The 17,260-nt window shown below is 37.3% G+C and overlaps 1 protein-coding gene across 5 annotated transcripts in view; it reads left to right on the top strand.

The window, feature by feature from the left end:
• LOC127677021 (cytochrome P450 2C38-like) overlaps positions 1-17,260 on the top strand; it is a 54,633-nt gene that overhangs the window by 36,491 nt on the left and 882 nt on the right. For 3 of the 5 annotated variants that reach the window (XM_052172337.1, XM_052172338.1, XM_052172335.1), the window contains 3 exons: positions 658-799; positions 4,174-4,361; positions 16,429-16,570. In XM_052172337.1, coding sequence (XP_052028297.1) covers positions 658-799; positions 4,174-4,361; positions 16,429-16,570 — 472 coding nt within the window. The remainder of the gene's footprint in view (positions 1-657; positions 800-4,173; positions 4,362-16,428; positions 16,571-17,260) is intronic. The other 2 variants (XM_052172339.1, XM_052172336.1) reach the window with 1 other exon arrangement.

Raw genomic sequence — 17,260 nt, 5'->3', positions numbered from 1 at the left:
AGAATCTTATTGCAGACCTGACTTACTATAGCATAGAAGCTCCAGGGAGTTAGAGTCACACACCTTAAATTGTTCTTCAGTATATTGATAGAACAAGTAATTTGGATGAATCTGCATATCCAAAGATGAGACCTAGCATACATTCTTCTTATGAATTTGATATGAAAAAATAGATAATGAATAAAATGTTTCATTTAGTTGTGCTTCAGGCATTCAAGTACAAAAATATACTTATATGCAGATAATGAGATCAATGGAAGAATCAGGTTAATAAGAATTTAGTGTAAAATTGAAAATTATAAAAATCTTGGGCATAGTCTTTGAAGCGATACTTTAATTTCTCCTCTACATTCTAGGATATTTGTTACCAACATAATAAAACTTTAAAAAAATGTACAATGTTTACTACAAAGTAACCTTGTAAGTTAATAAATACATCATGGGAAAAACTAAACCCAAAGTCTATTCAACTCAGTGAATTTCTAAACAGAATATCCATTTGAAATGGAAGCAAAGTATATTCTCCTTATATTTTGCAATTTTGATTTCAAATATTCATCTATACAACTTGTACAAATATACAAATGTACAACTGTAGAGCCACTGTAATAAGATATTCTGGTAAATAATTTGTCAGAATTTTATATCAAATTACAGGAAAACCATATTGAACAAGAAGAATTTACACTTGAAAATCTGGAAACCACTATCAATAATATATTTGGGGCAGGGACAGAGACAATAAGCACGACGATGAGATATGCTCTCCTGCTCCTGCTGAAGCACCCACATGTCACAGGTGAGGGCACAGTTGGTGAACCACAGTGGTCCTGTAAGATTCTCAAAAGATTATATCAAAACCCTGCATATTGTTATTCTTAGAACAGTCTCAGACCTTCACCTTCTGTGCTACTGTCTGTAATGAACAGCATGACTTAGATAAATGGATTCTGGCTGTAGGAAAAGCAATCAAATTCTGGTCTGTGTCTAGGTTCCCTGAGAGAAATATTGTGCTAGGTGTGGTCAGCATATATTACCCTGTGAACCCATATTCTTTGGTTTTTAAAAGTTAGGTTTACCTCACTTAGGATGTTATTTTCCAGTTCCAACCATTTGCCTAAAAGTTTCATGAAATCATTGTTTTTAACTGCTGAGTAGTATTCCATTATGTAAATATACACACACAAGAGAGTCAAGAATGTCAAAAGCACTAATAAGAAATACTGTGTTATTTAAAGTGCTAGAGATGATAACAAAAGTCATAAGTCATTAATGTAAATGGTGAAAACAATTTACCTGTGATTGTAACACAAATTCTTCATGTAAGATGCAATTATTTTGGGCAAAGATCACAAAGATATTGTGAAATATAAGTACATCTCTATATCAAAAAATGGTAATCCTAAAAAAATGTTAGGTTCATAGATTAGATATTAGGTTTGTTAATATCTTATGGTCTCCAGCTCTTATTTTGATGAATCTAATAAAGTGGTCTCCACTTTAGGGTAGAGAAAAGAAAACTTACCTGACTGAATCATCAGATGAAAGCCAAGAATTTACTATAGCTAGGAAGTATTCAACATATGTAGGTTATTTATCAATATTCTTCATTCGTGTAAAAATTTAAATTAGTAATTTTTCACACTATAAGTCCATTTTCTTAAACTTCTGTTGAACAATGATTTTTTTCAACTCTACCAATAATGCTTTCTCCTGCAATGTATAAACTGATCAAGTGGGTTAGCACATATGAAACCACCTTCACTGCTGTGTTCAATATCTACTATATGAGAAAATCACAAAATGACTAAAATTAATATTTTGTTGATATAAGGAGATAACAGTAAACAGCCTAAAAGGTTCTCAAACTTATTGAATCAAAATATGAGGTTCAAAAAAACCAAAGAACAGGACAGATTATATTGAAACATAAGTGTGATGAACACACATGCACTAAGAAAAACAAATTATGGATCTATTTCTGCAGACATATAAAGACTAGTATTCAACTATAATAAAATTTTAAGTAGGGAACAAGGTGCATCACCTTGCTTGATCACCTTGCTGACATATCCTATCTACTCCCATTCATCCGGGGACTTACCTTAAAGACAACCTGAAATCTCAAATAAAAATGGCGGTGTCTAAGAAGCCTTTTACCTGGGATATCAATGGTTTAAGAGAATGAGAAATGAATAGCTGTGAAATGGGATACTGGCAACATTTGATTCCTGAATTCTTCTTCTCTGCACCCCTTCTCTGCTTTGCTCTATAAATGTAAGCAATAGAGTCAATCCTCCAGATACCAAGAGGTAATAGCGTTCCATATTTTACTACTAGAAAATACCATAATCAGTACCATATTCCTCATTTATTTGGTTTGGTATGAATGAACACCAGGAGGCCCCAACTGTCTACATTTTTGTGTAAATATTCTCTGGGGGAATGGCTGTCCTGTTGGGTAGGTTTTAGTGCAGATAATTGTGGAAATGAATTTTTTCAGAAAATGTTGTCTATATGGATTAATGACTTTATGGAATTTCTGACTGTAGTAATTGTTAAAAGGGGTTAGTTTGATTTAACTAATTTTAGAAAGTTAGTGTAGTTGATAGAAAACATGAAGTTAGGAAATTAAGACTGTTGATAGAAAGTTTTAAGTTGGAGTTAAGAATAGAGCGTTCCCTTTACTGATAAAATTGTAAAATATGCTTGAGGTAGAGAAAGGATTATGGTGAGTATTAATGGATTGAAAGCATGTAATTATAGTGGTAGTAAGAATAGGCTTAGGGCAATCTAACCATCAAAGTAACACTCCAAGTTGGGCCTGAGTTTCTTGATCTTGTGATCTAGGGATATAGTAACAGGTTTTTAGTGTGTACCAGGGTATAGTAAAGATATAATAAAGAGTAAATAATTCCAGTATGAAAATAAGAACAGAAAGAATGGCTATCCACCTTAGTGGATCAGAACCTCAAAAATAAGATGTAAGAAAGACAATTTGCTTCTTAGTAACTACAGGTTGTTTTCAAACATGCACAGGAAACAATTACTACCATAGACTTGGCTTTGTAAACTTTGTAAATCAATGACTAAAATGTACTGCTTTGAGGACACTTTGAAGTTTTAGAAAGACAGATGAGACTTGTTTAGTTAGATGTAATTTACATATTAGAAATACATAACGAATATCCTGTTGTAATTTTATTTTATGTAATAATTTTGATCTGTTTTTGAAGAATGTTTTTATGGTGATTGTCTCTGGAAAAGTATGACTTGTGGATATGATTTAACTTTCTTCCTATTAGAAATAAAATGGTCTCGAAGGGTATAAAAAGAGAAGAAATAAATCACTGAAAATAGTCCTTGCTTGAAGCATTCTCTCTCTTTCTGTCTCTCTGTCTCTGTCTCTGTCTCTCTGTCTGTCTGTCTATCTGTCTCTCTCTCTCTCTCTGTGTGTGTGTGTGTGTGTGCATGTCTGTGTGTGTGTGTGTGTGTGTGTTTTAGTTTGATTTCCTTAACCACTCTAGAACTTGTAGATATCTGGATTCATCCACATCAGTTGCAGCCATTGATCCCTTATTGGCTGCTTCTCACAGTTTATCCTCTGGTGTCAAAGTTGCTGTTTGGTAAGACAGGGACAGAGACACAGAAGGACTGACACAGAGAGACAAAAAAGAGAGACCGAGATAGAGAGAAGCAGAGACAGAGGCAAAGACAGAGAGAGACAGATCTGGAGTGGCTGAATGGTAATTTTATCTGAAACATTTATCTGGTGTACCTGTGGGTGGCATGTGCTGGCATAGCAATTTCTCATTCTTTGAGAACATGGTAAATGGAATGGGTGTTGAGTTTAAAATATAACACTAATGCCCTTAACTAAGGACTAAAATATGTTGTCTAATTATACTGTTTTCCTTTGATATTTTTAATTAGCAATAATTTATTTGCTATTATGGTTATTAAATAATAAGTACATGGTAATCCATCATAATCTCTATGTAGAAGGAATGTGATTTAATCCATAACACAAAATTTATGTATAAATGTTTGTATATATACTCTCATGTATGAATATAAAATTCACATTTATAATTCTATTGGAAAACATATATTGAGCTGTGTGTGTGGCCTGACATTTTTTCTGTTTCCTTGTTTTTCACTATGACCAAACAGTTAAAGTCCAGGAAGAGATTGACTGTGTGGTTGGCAGACACCGCAGCCCCTGCATGCAGGACAAAAGCCGCATGCCCTACACAGATGCCGTGATTCATGAGGTCCAGAGATTTATTAACATCGTCCCCAACAACCTGCCCCATGCAGTGACCTGTGACATTAAATTCAGGAACTATCTCATCCCCAAGGTGAGCATGTCTTACTGCTGCATCTCTGTGCTTTGATGCTCCCAGGTTCATAGTGTGGTTCCAGTCTTCTGATATACATTGTTATACAGGTGGTTTATGCTGCCTCCTGATCCAGAAGTCAGCTCTACTACAGGCACAGATATATCTTGTATTGACATTTTCATATTTGCTCACCCTTCTAAATGCTATATAGCAAAGATTAGGTATTTCTGTGTGAATGTTTCAATATTTTATCAATTTTCCAAATGTCTTTTCTGAAATTTTTATTATTGTGAGAGTCAAAGTTTCCAAATAGGAAAAAAATTGATATCTTGATTTCTTTATCTTGTTAATAAGGTTATGTCATTCATTCATTTATTGGGGATTTTTATTTTCTCTATGCAATATTCCTTTTTAATAATTAAGCCCACAAATATCTTCTTAGAGTTTTCCTGAATGGTGAATGACTTTTGTTATTATTTCTCTATTGCCTATGAAATTCTTTCTATCTTTTTAATAGAAATAATTATTTATCCATTCTGATTTTATTATTATCTCAAGTTTGTTGCTTCTAATCTTCAAACTTGTTAGAATTTTGATACTAAAACTGAGCTGTCTGCTTAAAACAAAGTTGAAAATATTCCCTGATGTGATTCAGTATTTACTTATTTGATTTTTGTGGTTACTTAGTGTTACTTACAAGACACTGAAAACCTTCTGATTGAGTGATGCCTTCACTCAGAAGGAGTTCAATGCTATCTCCCGGGAAGTCTTATATTTTCAGAAGTGGTAGCAAAAAAAAAAATACTTGGTATAGTGTTAGGATACCAGTTTTCTCTCTTTAACTGAATGATATTCTTGAGATAATACATTTGCTTCTTACAGATGAAGTCTATCACTAATATTCAAAACTTGTGTATATTTATGTCCTTAGACCCAACTAAATGGTAAATAAAATGAAGAACAAAATAAGAATGACATATCTCTTCATAAAATCCTTGTGTTTATAAGCCAAGTTTGAGACTATATTACATTTCAAATGTTATGTTATCCCCTTTCCTAATTTTCTCCCAGAAATTCCCTATCCCATCTTCCCTCTTCCTGCTGCTATGAGGGTGCACCCCACCCCACCCACCACTCCCGTCTCTCAGCCCGCGCATTCCCCTCATTGGGATATTGAACTTTGATATGACTAAGGGTCTCCCTTCCCATTGATGCCTGACAAGGTCATCCTCTGTTATTTATGAGGCTAGAGCCATGGGTCCCTCCTTGATTTGGGTGTTAATAATGTTAGGAGTGGGCTCTCTTTCATGGCACAGGATTCTAGCTGGGCTGGTCCTTCTTTGGATATTCTCTCACTTTCTGCTCCATCTTTGGACCCTGCACATGTTGTAGGTAGGACAAATTTTGAGTCTAAGGTTTTGTGGCTGTGTTTGTGACTCAGCCCCTCCTTTCCTTGGAAGTCTTTTCTAGTTGAAGAGGTGGCTGTTTCAGGTTCCATATCCACTGCTAGGATTCATACATAGAGTCAATCTCATAGATTCCTGAGAGTTTCCATTGTGCAAGATTTCTAGCTTTTCCCAGAGTTATTCCTCCGAACCAGTTGTCTCTCCTACTACTCTCTCCTGTTCTCCCTTCAACATGTACCTCCTGTTGCCATCCCTAAACTGCCCCCACAAAGTCCTCTCCTCTCATTCAAACTTTTACATGAAGTAGACTCCAAGGAATTAGGGTTAAATTTTTAAATTACTTCTCAACTCACAGGAATCTATAGAAACATTCATACCAAAATCTTCAATCACTTTTAATATTTAGAAAACATTTTTCCTAATTTAATTTGATATAAAGTTTCTATGAGTATAAAATAATCCTGGTAAAGTGAATATTGTAGAAGATACTCATGTGTGAGAATTCAGGGCCCCAGAATACACTCTGGTAGGAACATTCATGAAGGTTAGGTTTTAGGGGTTGTATCAGGAGAAGAGGAGAAATCATAATATATTTCTCATAAGAAACTCTGGAAATCATAATATATTATTATTCCTAATAAAACCTATTATAATAGAAATCACCCTCAGGCTCAAAGCAAGTTAACAAAGTTGAAAGTTTTGAAATGAGTAGATGGTGAACAAGGACTATTTACCCTAAGTGTCAAGTCCCCTTTTACAGAATATCCCTCAAGTTCAAAGCAGCAATGTTTTGCCCCACATAGATATCCCTCTTTTGTATTAGACTTAGTTTTCTTACTGTTTTTGCTTATATTAAATTTTTCAGTGACTGTCTTTATGTCTCCTTTACTACCTCCAGAAATATGTTTATCCTATAGGATGCCTTTGTCACAGAAGAATAAAATATATTTTCATATAATATCACACAAGGGCAACTGATATCACAGAAAACATGACAACTGTGACTTTCATGTGTTTTCACTTGTAGTTTATTCTCAGGGAAACAACACTTTCCTTTCTAAAAGATCAAGTAACCATTTGTATGTGGGTGCATTTCTCGTCTTCAATTCTATTCCATTGATCTTCCTGTCTCTCTCTGCTACCCTTTCTGTTCCTTCCTTTCCTTTTCCCAAATAGTCCTCATCCTGTACACACAGACACACACACAGACACACACACACACATACACACACACACACATACATATATACATATATACATATACATATATACATATACACAATATACACATATACACATACACATATATACATATATATACATATATACTCTTTTTCTCCATTTAGTTTTTTTATTTGATATATTTTTATTTACATTTCAAATGATTTCCCCTTTTCTAGCCCCCCACTCCCCGAAAATCCCATAAGCCCCCTTCCCTCCCCCTGTTCTCCCACCCACCCCTTCCTACTTCCCTGTTCTGATTTTGCCCTATACTGCTTCACTGAGTCTTTCCAGAACAAGGCGCCACTCCTCGGTTCTTCTTGTACCTCATTTGATGTGTGGATTATGTTTTGGGTATTCCAGTTTTCTAGGTTAATATCCACTTATTAGTGAGTGCATACCATGATTGATCTTTTGAGACTGGGTTACCTCACTTAGTGTGATGTTCTCCAGCTCCATCCATTTGCCTAAGAATTTCATTAATTCATTGTTTCTAATGGCTGAATATATATATATATATATATATATATATATACACTCCATTGTGTATATATATGATATTTTTTGCATCCACTCTTCTGTTGAGGGATACCTGGGTTCTTTCCAGCTTCTGGCAATTATAAATAGGGCTGCTATGAACATAGAGGAGCATGTATCCTTATTACTTGCTGGGGAATCCTCTGGGTATATGCCCAGGAGTGGTATAGCAGGATTTTCCAGAAGTGAGGTGCCCAGTTTTCTGAGGAAGCACCAGCAGACTGATTTCCAGAGTGGTTGTACCAATTTGCAACCCCAACATATATACTCTTATATATATATTTCTGTATTTAGACATATATTTCTCTATATGTGTATGTGTGCATCCATATAGACATATAGATTACGTATATGGCATCACACCTCTACTCTCCCACATACCCCTTCATTTACATTCTTATAAAGACAGAGATAGATGGAGGAATAGACAGATTTTCTACATGAGAAAATAGTGGTATTTTTCTTCATGGATACTCCTTATTGTGCTTAACGAATGTTCTATTTCATTTAAAATTCTTGAAGAATTTTTCCATTTGGAGACTGATTAATCTGAAGTGTATTATTCAGATGTGATGAACTAGAACAGTCAGTGTTAAGGGTCTGAAATATTAATTTGGTAACTAATTTATTCAAGAATTATGAACTACAAACCACTTAGTGTCCAAGGCCTTGTTCTGTGTGCCTGGGAACCATCGTTAAGCAGAGCTCGCAACGTCCATCTTACGGAGCCTCTGTGGTGGCAAAAGCACCAGCTAAGACTTGGGATTTTACAAGGGTGCTCTTGAATGTTCTACACCTGTTATGTTCACGAATGTATCTCCTTCATTATAGCCCATGTGTTAACTACTTTACTGCTCTCTGATTTACGACTGAGAACTTGAGACACAGAGAGGTTAAGTGTTGAGTCCGAGTTAACACAGTTGTGCCTGCTGGGTGCCATTATAAACCAGCAGCATCCCTGCCCCCTTCATGTTCCAGGACTGTGTGTATCTAAAGAATGAAGAGCACTGCAATTGTATGAAAGAAAACAGTGGGATGTTGGGATGGTGGCAGTAATGACTGGGCTAGCTTGAACATTTTTATGAAGTCAATAACATGCTACTATGGCCTATCATAAAAGCACATCTGTTTCCCTGAGTGACTTGTCTGACCGACTTAAGGACAATTGTTGAGTTTGCTTTTTGATAAGATTGGTGTTTGAAATCCTAATTTTCTTCCTTTCTGTTCATTTTAACCACACTCCCCCAGATCCTATCAAGGGTCTGCTGAACATATAAGGGCAAAATGGATATGTTCTAGCACATTAAACCTCGGGTTTAAACAGTGTATCTAATTTATATGTAATGTTCTGAGGATTTCATATCTCTTGTGAGTCTGTCTCCATCTAAATTATTTATACATTTTAATATTTCAATAATGTCGGTAGGATTTGTGATCCAAAAAAAAAAAAATGAAAAAACAAAAGAAAAAAAAAAGAAAAACAAGAATCCTGAATTTTGTCAAATGCTTTTTCAGCATCTAATAAAATGACCATGTGGTTTTTTTCTTTGAGTTTGTTTATGTAGTGGATTGTTTATGTAGTACATTCATGGATTTCCATATATTGAACCATCTGTGCATTTCTGGGATGAAGCCTACTTGATCATAGTGAATGATTGTTGTGATGTGATCTTGGATTTGGTTGGCAAGAATTTTATTGAGTATTGTTGTATCGATATTCACAAGGGAAATTGGTCTAAAATTTTCTATCTTTGTTGGATCTTTGTGTGGTTCTGGTATCAGAGAAATTGTGGCTTCATAGAATGAGTTGGATAGGGTTCCTTCTGTTTCCATTTTGTGGAATAGTTTGAAGAGTATTGTTAGGTGTTCTTTGAAGGTTTGCTAGAATTCTGCACTAAGACCATCTGGACATGTGCTTTTATTTGGTTGGGAGACTGTCAATGACTGCTTCTATTGCTTTAGGGGTTATAGGATCATTCAGATGGTCTATCCGATCCTCATTTATCTTTGGTATTTGGTATGTCTAGGAAATTGTCCATTTCATCCAGATTTTTCGGTTGTGTTGAGTATAGTCTTTTGTAGTAGGATCTGATGATTTTTTTTATTCGATATAATTTATTTACATTTCAAATGATTTCCCCTTTTCTAGCCCCCCACTCCCCGAAAGTCCCGTAAGCCCCCTTCTCTTCCCCTGTCCTCCCTCCCACCCCTTCCCACTTCCCCGTTCTGGTTTTGCCGAATACTGTTTCACTGAGTCTTTCCAGAACCAGGAGCCACTCCTCCTTTCTTCTTGTATCTCATTTGATGTGTGGATTATGTTTTGGGTATTCCAGTTTTCTAGGTTAATAACCACTTATTAGTGAGTGCATACCATGATTCACCTTTTGAGTCTGGGTTACCTCACTTAGTATGATGTTCTCTAGCTCCATCCATTTGCCTAAGAATTTCATGAATTCATTGTTTCTAATGGCTGAATAGTACTCCATTGTGTAGATATACCACATTTTTTGCATCCACTCTTCTGTTGAGGGATACCTGGGTTCTTTCCAGCATCTGGCAATTATAAATAGGGCTGCTATGAACATAGTAGAGCATGTATCCTTATTACATGGTGGGGAATCCTCTGGATATATGCCCAGGAGTGGTATAGCAGGATCTTCTGGAAGTGAGGTGCCCAGTTTTCGGAGGATCCGCCAGACTGATTTCCAGAGTGGTTGTACCAATTTGCAACCCCACCAGCAGTGGAGGAGTGTTCCTCTTTCTCCACATCCTCTCCAACACCTGCTGTCTCCTGAATTTTTAATCTTAGCCATTCTGACTGGTGTAAGATGAAATCTTAGGGTTGTTTTGATTTGCATTTCCCTAATGACTAATGAAGTTGAGCATTTTTTAAGATGCTTCTCTGCCATCCGAAGTTCTTCAGGTGAGAATTCTTTGTTTAACTGTGTACCCCATTTTTAATAGGGTTGTTCAGTTTTCTGGAGTCTAACTTCTTGAGTTCTTTATATATATTGGATATTAGCCCTCTATCTGATGTAGGATTGGTGAAGATCTTTTCCCAATTTGTTGGTTGCCGATCTGTCCTCTTGATGGTGTCCTTTGCCTTACAGAAACTCTGTAACCTTATGAGGTCCCATTTGTCAATTCTTGCTCTTAGAGCATACGCTATTGGTGTTCTGTTCAGAAACTTTCTCCCTGTACCGATGTCCAAAATCGACCATATAATTAGTCACAAGACAGAACTCAACAAATATAAGAAGATAGAACTAATCCCATGCCTCCTATCTGATCACTATGGAGTAAAAGTGATCTTCAATTGCAACAGAAACAACAGAAAACCCACATACACGTGGAAACTGAACAATACTCTACTCAATGATACCTTGGTCAAGGAAGAAATAAAGAAAGAAATTAAAGACTTTTTAGAACATAATGAAAATGAAAACACAACATACCCAAATCTATGGGACACAATGAAAGCAGTGCTAAGAGGAAAACTCATAGCCCTGAGTGCCTCCAAAAAGAAAATGGAGAGAGCATACATTAACAGCTTAATGACACACCTGAAAGCCCTAGAACAAAAAGAAGCTATTTCACCCAGGAGGAGTAGAAGGCAGGAAATCATCAAACTCAGGGCCGAAATCAATCAAGTAGAAACAAAGAGAACCATACAAAAAATCAACAAAACCAGGAGCTGGTTCTTTGAGAAAATCAACAAGATAGATAAACCCTTAGCCAGACTGACCAAAGGGCACAGAGAAAGTATCCAAATTAACAAACTTAGAAATGAAAAGGGAGATATAACAACGGAAACTGAGGAAATCCAAAGAATCATCAGATCCTACTACAAGAGCCTGTACTCAACACAACTGGAGAATCTGGAGGAAATGGACAATTTCCTTGACAGATACCAAATACCAAAATTAAATCAGGACCAACTAGACCATCTAAACAGTCCCATAATGCCTAAAGAAATAGAAGGAGTCATAGAAAGTCTTCCAACCAAAAAAAGCGCAGGACCAGATGGCTTCAGTGCAGAGTTCTACCAGACCTTCAAAGAAGAGTTAACACCAATACTCTTCAAACTATTCCACAAAATAGAAACAGAAGGAACACTACCCAATTCCTTCTACGAAGCCACAATTACGCTGATACCAAAGCCACACAAAGATCCAACAAAGAAAGAGAACTTCAGACCAATTTCCCTTATGAACATCGATGCAAAAATACTCAATAAAATTCTTGCCAACCGAATCCAAGAACACATCAAAACGATCATCCACCATGATCAAGTAGGCTTTATCCCGGGAATGCAGGGTTGGTTCAATATACGGAAATCCATCAATACAATCCACTACATAAACAAACTCAAAGAACAAAACCACATGGTCATTTCATTGGATGCTGAAAAAGCATTTGACAAAATTCAGCATCCCTTCATGCTTAAAGTCTTGGAGAGAACAGGAATTCAAGGCACATACCTAAACATAGTAAAAGCAATATACAGCAAACCGGTAGCCAGCATCAAACTAAATGGAGGGAAACTTGAAGCAATCCCACTGAAATCAGGGACCAGACAAGGCTGCCCCCTTTCTCCTTATCTTTTCAATATTGTACTTGAGGTACTAGCTCGGGCAATTCGACAACATAAGGAGGTCAAAGGGATACAAATTGGAAAGGAAGAAGTCAAACTATCATTATTTGCAGACGACATGATCGTCTACCTAAGTGACCCAAAGAACTCCACTAGAGAGCTCCTACAGCTGATAAACAACTTCAGCAAAGTGGCAGGTTATAAAATCAACTCCAGCAAATCAGTGGCCTTCCTATACTCAAAGGATAAGCAGGCTGAGAAAGAAATTAGGGAAATGACCCCCTTCACAATAGCCACAAACAGTATAAAGTATCTTGGGGTGACTCTTACCAAACATGTGAAAGATCTGTATGATCTGATGATTTTTTTAATTTCCTCAGTGTCTGTTGTTATTTCTCCCTTTTCATTTCTGATTTTGTTAATTTGGATACTGTCTCTGTGCCATCTTGTTAGACTGGCTAAATGTTTATCTATCTTGTAGATTTTCTCAAAGAATCAGCTCCTAGATCTGTGGATTCATTGTATAGGTTTTTTCTTGTTTGTTTGTTTCTACATGGTTGATTTCAGCCCTGAGTTTCATGATTTCCTGCCTTCTATTCCTCTTCACTGTATTAGCTTCTTTCTGTTGGAATGCTTTCAGATGTGCTGTTAAACTGCAGGTGTATGCTCTCTCCAGCTTCTCTTTGGAGGCTGATCAGAGCTATGAGTTTTCCTCTTAGCACTGCTTTCATTGTGTCCCATCGATTTTGGTATGTTGTGCATTCATTTGCATTAAATTCTAAATAGTGTTTGATTTCTTTCCTTATTTCTCCCTTGACCAAGGTATCATTAAGTAGAGAATTGTTCAGCTTCCATGTGTATGTGGGCTCTCTATTGTTTTTGTTTCTATTGAAGATCATCTCTACTCCATAGCAATCTAATAAGAGGCATGAGATTAGTTCAATCTTCTTATATCTGTTGAGGTCTGTTATATGGTCAGTTTTGGAGAAGGTCCCATGAGGTGCTGAGAAGAATGCATATTGTTTTGATTTAAGATAAAATGCTCTAGATATCTATTAAATCCATTTGATCCAAAACTTCTGTTAGTTTCACTGTGTCTCTGTTAAGTTTGTGTTTCCCTGATCTGTTCATGGAGGAGAGTCAGGGGTTGAAGTCACCCAAAATTATTGTTGGGGGTGCGATATGTGCTTTAAGCTTTAGTAAAGTTTCTCTTACAAATGAGGGTGTCCTTGTATTTGGAGCATACATGTTCAGAATTGAGAGTTCCTTTTACTAGATTATTCCTTTGATGAATACAAAGTGTCCTTCTGTGTCTTTTTTGATGGCTTTTGGCTGAAAGTCTATTGTATTGGATATTAGAATGCCTACTCCAGCTTGTTTCCTGGGACCATTTGCTTGGAAAACTGTTTTCCAGCCTTTTATTCTGAGGTAGTATTTGTCTTTGACACTGAGATATGTTTCCTCTATGCAGCAAATGTTGGGTCCTGCTTACATATCCAGTCTCTTGGTTTATGTCTTTTTACTGTGGAATTGAGTCCATTGATGTTAAGAGATATTAAGGAATAGTGATTGTTGCTTCCTCTTTTTTTTTTTATATAATTTTTATGTTTGTGTGGTTATCTTCTTTAGGGTTTGTTACAAGAAGATTAATTTCTTGCTTTTTCTAGTGTGCCGTTTCCCTCCTTTTGTTGATGTTTTCCATTCATTATCCTTTGAAGGTCTGGATTTGTGAAAAGAAACTGTGTAAATTTGTTTTTGGCATGGGATACCTTGGTTTCTTCATCTATGGTAATTGAGAGATTTGCTGGATATAGCAGTCTGGGTTGGCATTCGTGTTTTCTTAGGGTCTTTATGGCATCTGCCCAGGATCTTCTGGCTTTCATAGTCTCTGGTGATAAGACTGGTGTAATTCTGATAGCTCTACCTTTATATGTTACTTGATATTTTTCCCTTACTGCTTTTAATACTCTTTCTTTGTTTAGTGAATTTGGTGTTTTTATTATTGTGTGATGTGAGGAATTTCTTTTCTGGTCCAATGTATTTGGAGTTCTCAGGTCTTCTTGTATGTTCATGTGTGTCTTTTTCTTTAGGTTAGGGAAATTTTTTTCTATAATTTTGTTGAAGACATTTACTGGTCCTTTTAGTTGGAAATCTTCACTCTCTTTTATACCTATAATCCTTAGATTTGATCTTCTCATTTTGTGCTGGATTTCCTGGAAGTTTGGGGTTGGGAGATTTTTGCATTTTTCATTTTCTTTGACTGTTGTATCAATGCTTTCTAATCTTCTGCGTCTGAGATTCTCTCTTCTATCTTTTGTATTTTGTTGTTGATGCTTGAATTCATGACTCGTGACTTCTTTCCTAGGTTTTTTGTCTAGAGTTATTTCCCTTTGTGATTGATTTATTGTTTATACCACCAGTTTTAGATCCTGGACTTATTTGTTCAATTTTTTCACCTGTTTTGTTGTGTGTTTTCCTGTAGTTCTTTAAGTGATTCTCCCTGTTTACTTGTGTTCTCCTCTACTTCTTTAAGGGAGTTATTTATGCCCTTCTTGAAGCCCTGCATCAGCATCATGAGCTGTAATTTTAAATCCAAATCTTACTTTTCTCTTGTATTGGGGTATCTGGGACTTGCTGTTGTGGGAGAATTTGGTTCGTTTGTTGCCATATTGCCTTGATTTCTGTTAGGAACATTCCTACTTTTGCCTTTGCCATCTGGTTATCTCTGGTGTTAGTTGGTCCTGCTGTCACTGGCTGGTTCTTGCTCCCCCCGCCCCCCACCCCGTGTACCTACAAGCCTATCTCAGCACCCCTGCGTGACTGGCTTTCCCCTGTCACAGATTGCTATGGGGCTGCCCAGCTCCTGGGTGCAGGTGGCGCCCTGGTAGACTGAGTCCCAAGTGATCTTATACTCGGCTGTTCTCTGTGTTCCTGGTTGTAACAGCCTGCTCAGTCACAGGAGTGAAGATGGTGGCTTCACCTCTAATTGCCGGTCTTCTGTCAGAGCAGATATCTCCTAGCAGACTAGGTGCACAGAAGGCTGTGCCATGCCACCCAGCTCCTGGGAGCAGGTGTGGCCCTGGCAGTCTGTGTCCCATATGATCTTATACTCTGGTGATCTCTGTGTACCTGGCTGTACCTGTCTGCTCAGTCATAGGAGTAAAGATGGTAGCAGCCTCACCACTAAATGGTGCTAGACCCCCTCTAACTATGGGACTCCCTGCAGGGCTGAGAAGCTCCTAAAGAAATGTTCAACTCCTTAGTCATCAGGGAAATGCAAATCAAAACAACCCTGAGATTTCACCTCACACCAGTCAGAATGGCTAAGATCAAAAACTCAGGAGACAGCAGGTGCTGGCAAGGATGTGGAGAAAGAGGAACACTCCTCCACTGCTGGTGAGATTGCAAGTTGGTAAAACCATTCTGGAAATTAGTCTGGAAATTCTTCAGAAAACCGGGCATGATATTACCAGAGGGTCCCGTTATACCACTCCTGGGCATAAACCCAGAGGATTCTCCAGCATGTAATAAGGACAAATGCTCCACCATGTTCATAGCAGCCCTATTTATAATAGCCAGAAGCTGGGCAAAACCCAGATGTCCCTCAACGGAGGAATGGATACAGAAAATGTGGTATATTTGCACTATGGAATACTACTCAGCTATAAAAAACAATGAATTCATGAAATTCTTAGGCAAGTGGGTGGAACTGGAAAATACCATCCTAAGTGAAGTAACCCAATCACAAAAGAACACACATGGTATGCACTCACTGAAAAGTGGATATTAACCCTGAAGCTCGGAATACCCAAGACACAATTCACATATCAAATGATGCTCAAGAAGAAGGAAGGAGAGGCCTTTGGTCCTGGCAAGTCTCAATGCAGCAGTGTAGGGGAATCCCAGGACAGGGAAGCAGGAAGCAGTTGATTGGGGAACAGGGGAAGGGGGGAGCTTATGGGACTTTTGTGGAGGGGGGACCAGGAAAGGGGAAATCCTTTGAAATATAAATAAAGAATATATTTTTTAAAAAAAGAAAAGAAAAAAGGAAAAAGGAAAAGCAAGATTCCAATTTGTAGGAAAGGGAGAAGAGACTCAGAAATTTTAAACTACTCATATGAAATGTCACTGGAAGGCACTTTGGATACATCAATATGGGTGGCCTCAGGCTCATTCCTACCCCCTCCCCACTTTGTGAATTTAAATGTTTCTGCTGTTTTTTGTGCTTATCCACTTCTATGGAGCAGAAGGTGAATTAAGTTATTTTCGTGGCATACTTCATCTCTATAATTTCTTTGTAACTTGGTGTCTCTATGTGTTGTTCCAGGGAACAACAGTAGTAACATCACTGACATCAGTGCTGCATGATAGCAAGGAGTTCCCCAACCCAGAGATGTTTGACCCTGGACACTTTCTAGATGAGAGTGGAAACTTTAAGAAAAGTGACTACTTCATGCCTTTCTCAGCAGGTAATAGAAACTCCATGGTTTCTGTTGTGACTATTGCATGGTACCAGAAAGACCACACCAGGCCAAACAGTTGCACCTGAGATTTATTGGGAGAGGAAATGGAAAAGTGGTGGCAGAAAGAGAAAGTGGGGGAGAAGAGAGAGAGAGAGAGAGAGAGAGAGAGAGAGAGAGAGAGAGAGAGAGAGAGAGAGAGAGAGAGAGAGAGATCAGAGGATCCTTTATATGTGGATGGTGACATAGGACATAGTCACAGTTCAAAGTGGGAAGTTAACCAAGTGGATTATGGGAATATGGTGGCTGTTGTCTTGGCAACAGGTATGCAAGTTGCAGTGTTGCCTATGTAATGTCAGAGGCTTCAGAGGTCCTGATACCAACAGTTTCAGTGACATGAAAAACTGTGGAGACTTACACAGTGACTTTCAATTGCTGGTAGACTTGCAATTTGTGCAAAATCAGCAACATACTTATCTATGTCTCAGTGTTCTTCCTAGCAAGCAAACTTCATTTATACTTTACATTATCACTACAGAACTCAAAGCATCATAATTTAAATTGATGCTTCTTTTGCTGTGCCATTCACCTCCATGTTCAGTTAGGAAATTACAAGTCTCAACATATATAGAAAATCACCAGAGAGCCTCAAGTACATTTGGTGATCACATGAATGGACACTATTTGTTAACCTTCGCT

Source organism: Apodemus sylvaticus, chromosome 1, assembly GCF_947179515.1.
Source record: "Apodemus sylvaticus chromosome 1, mApoSyl1.1, whole genome shotgun sequence".
Lineage (NCBI taxonomy): Eukaryota > Metazoa > Chordata > Mammalia > Rodentia > Muridae > Apodemus > Apodemus sylvaticus.
The sequence above is the reverse complement of the archived record's forward strand: the minus strand, read 5'-3'. Positions and strand labels throughout refer to the sequence as shown.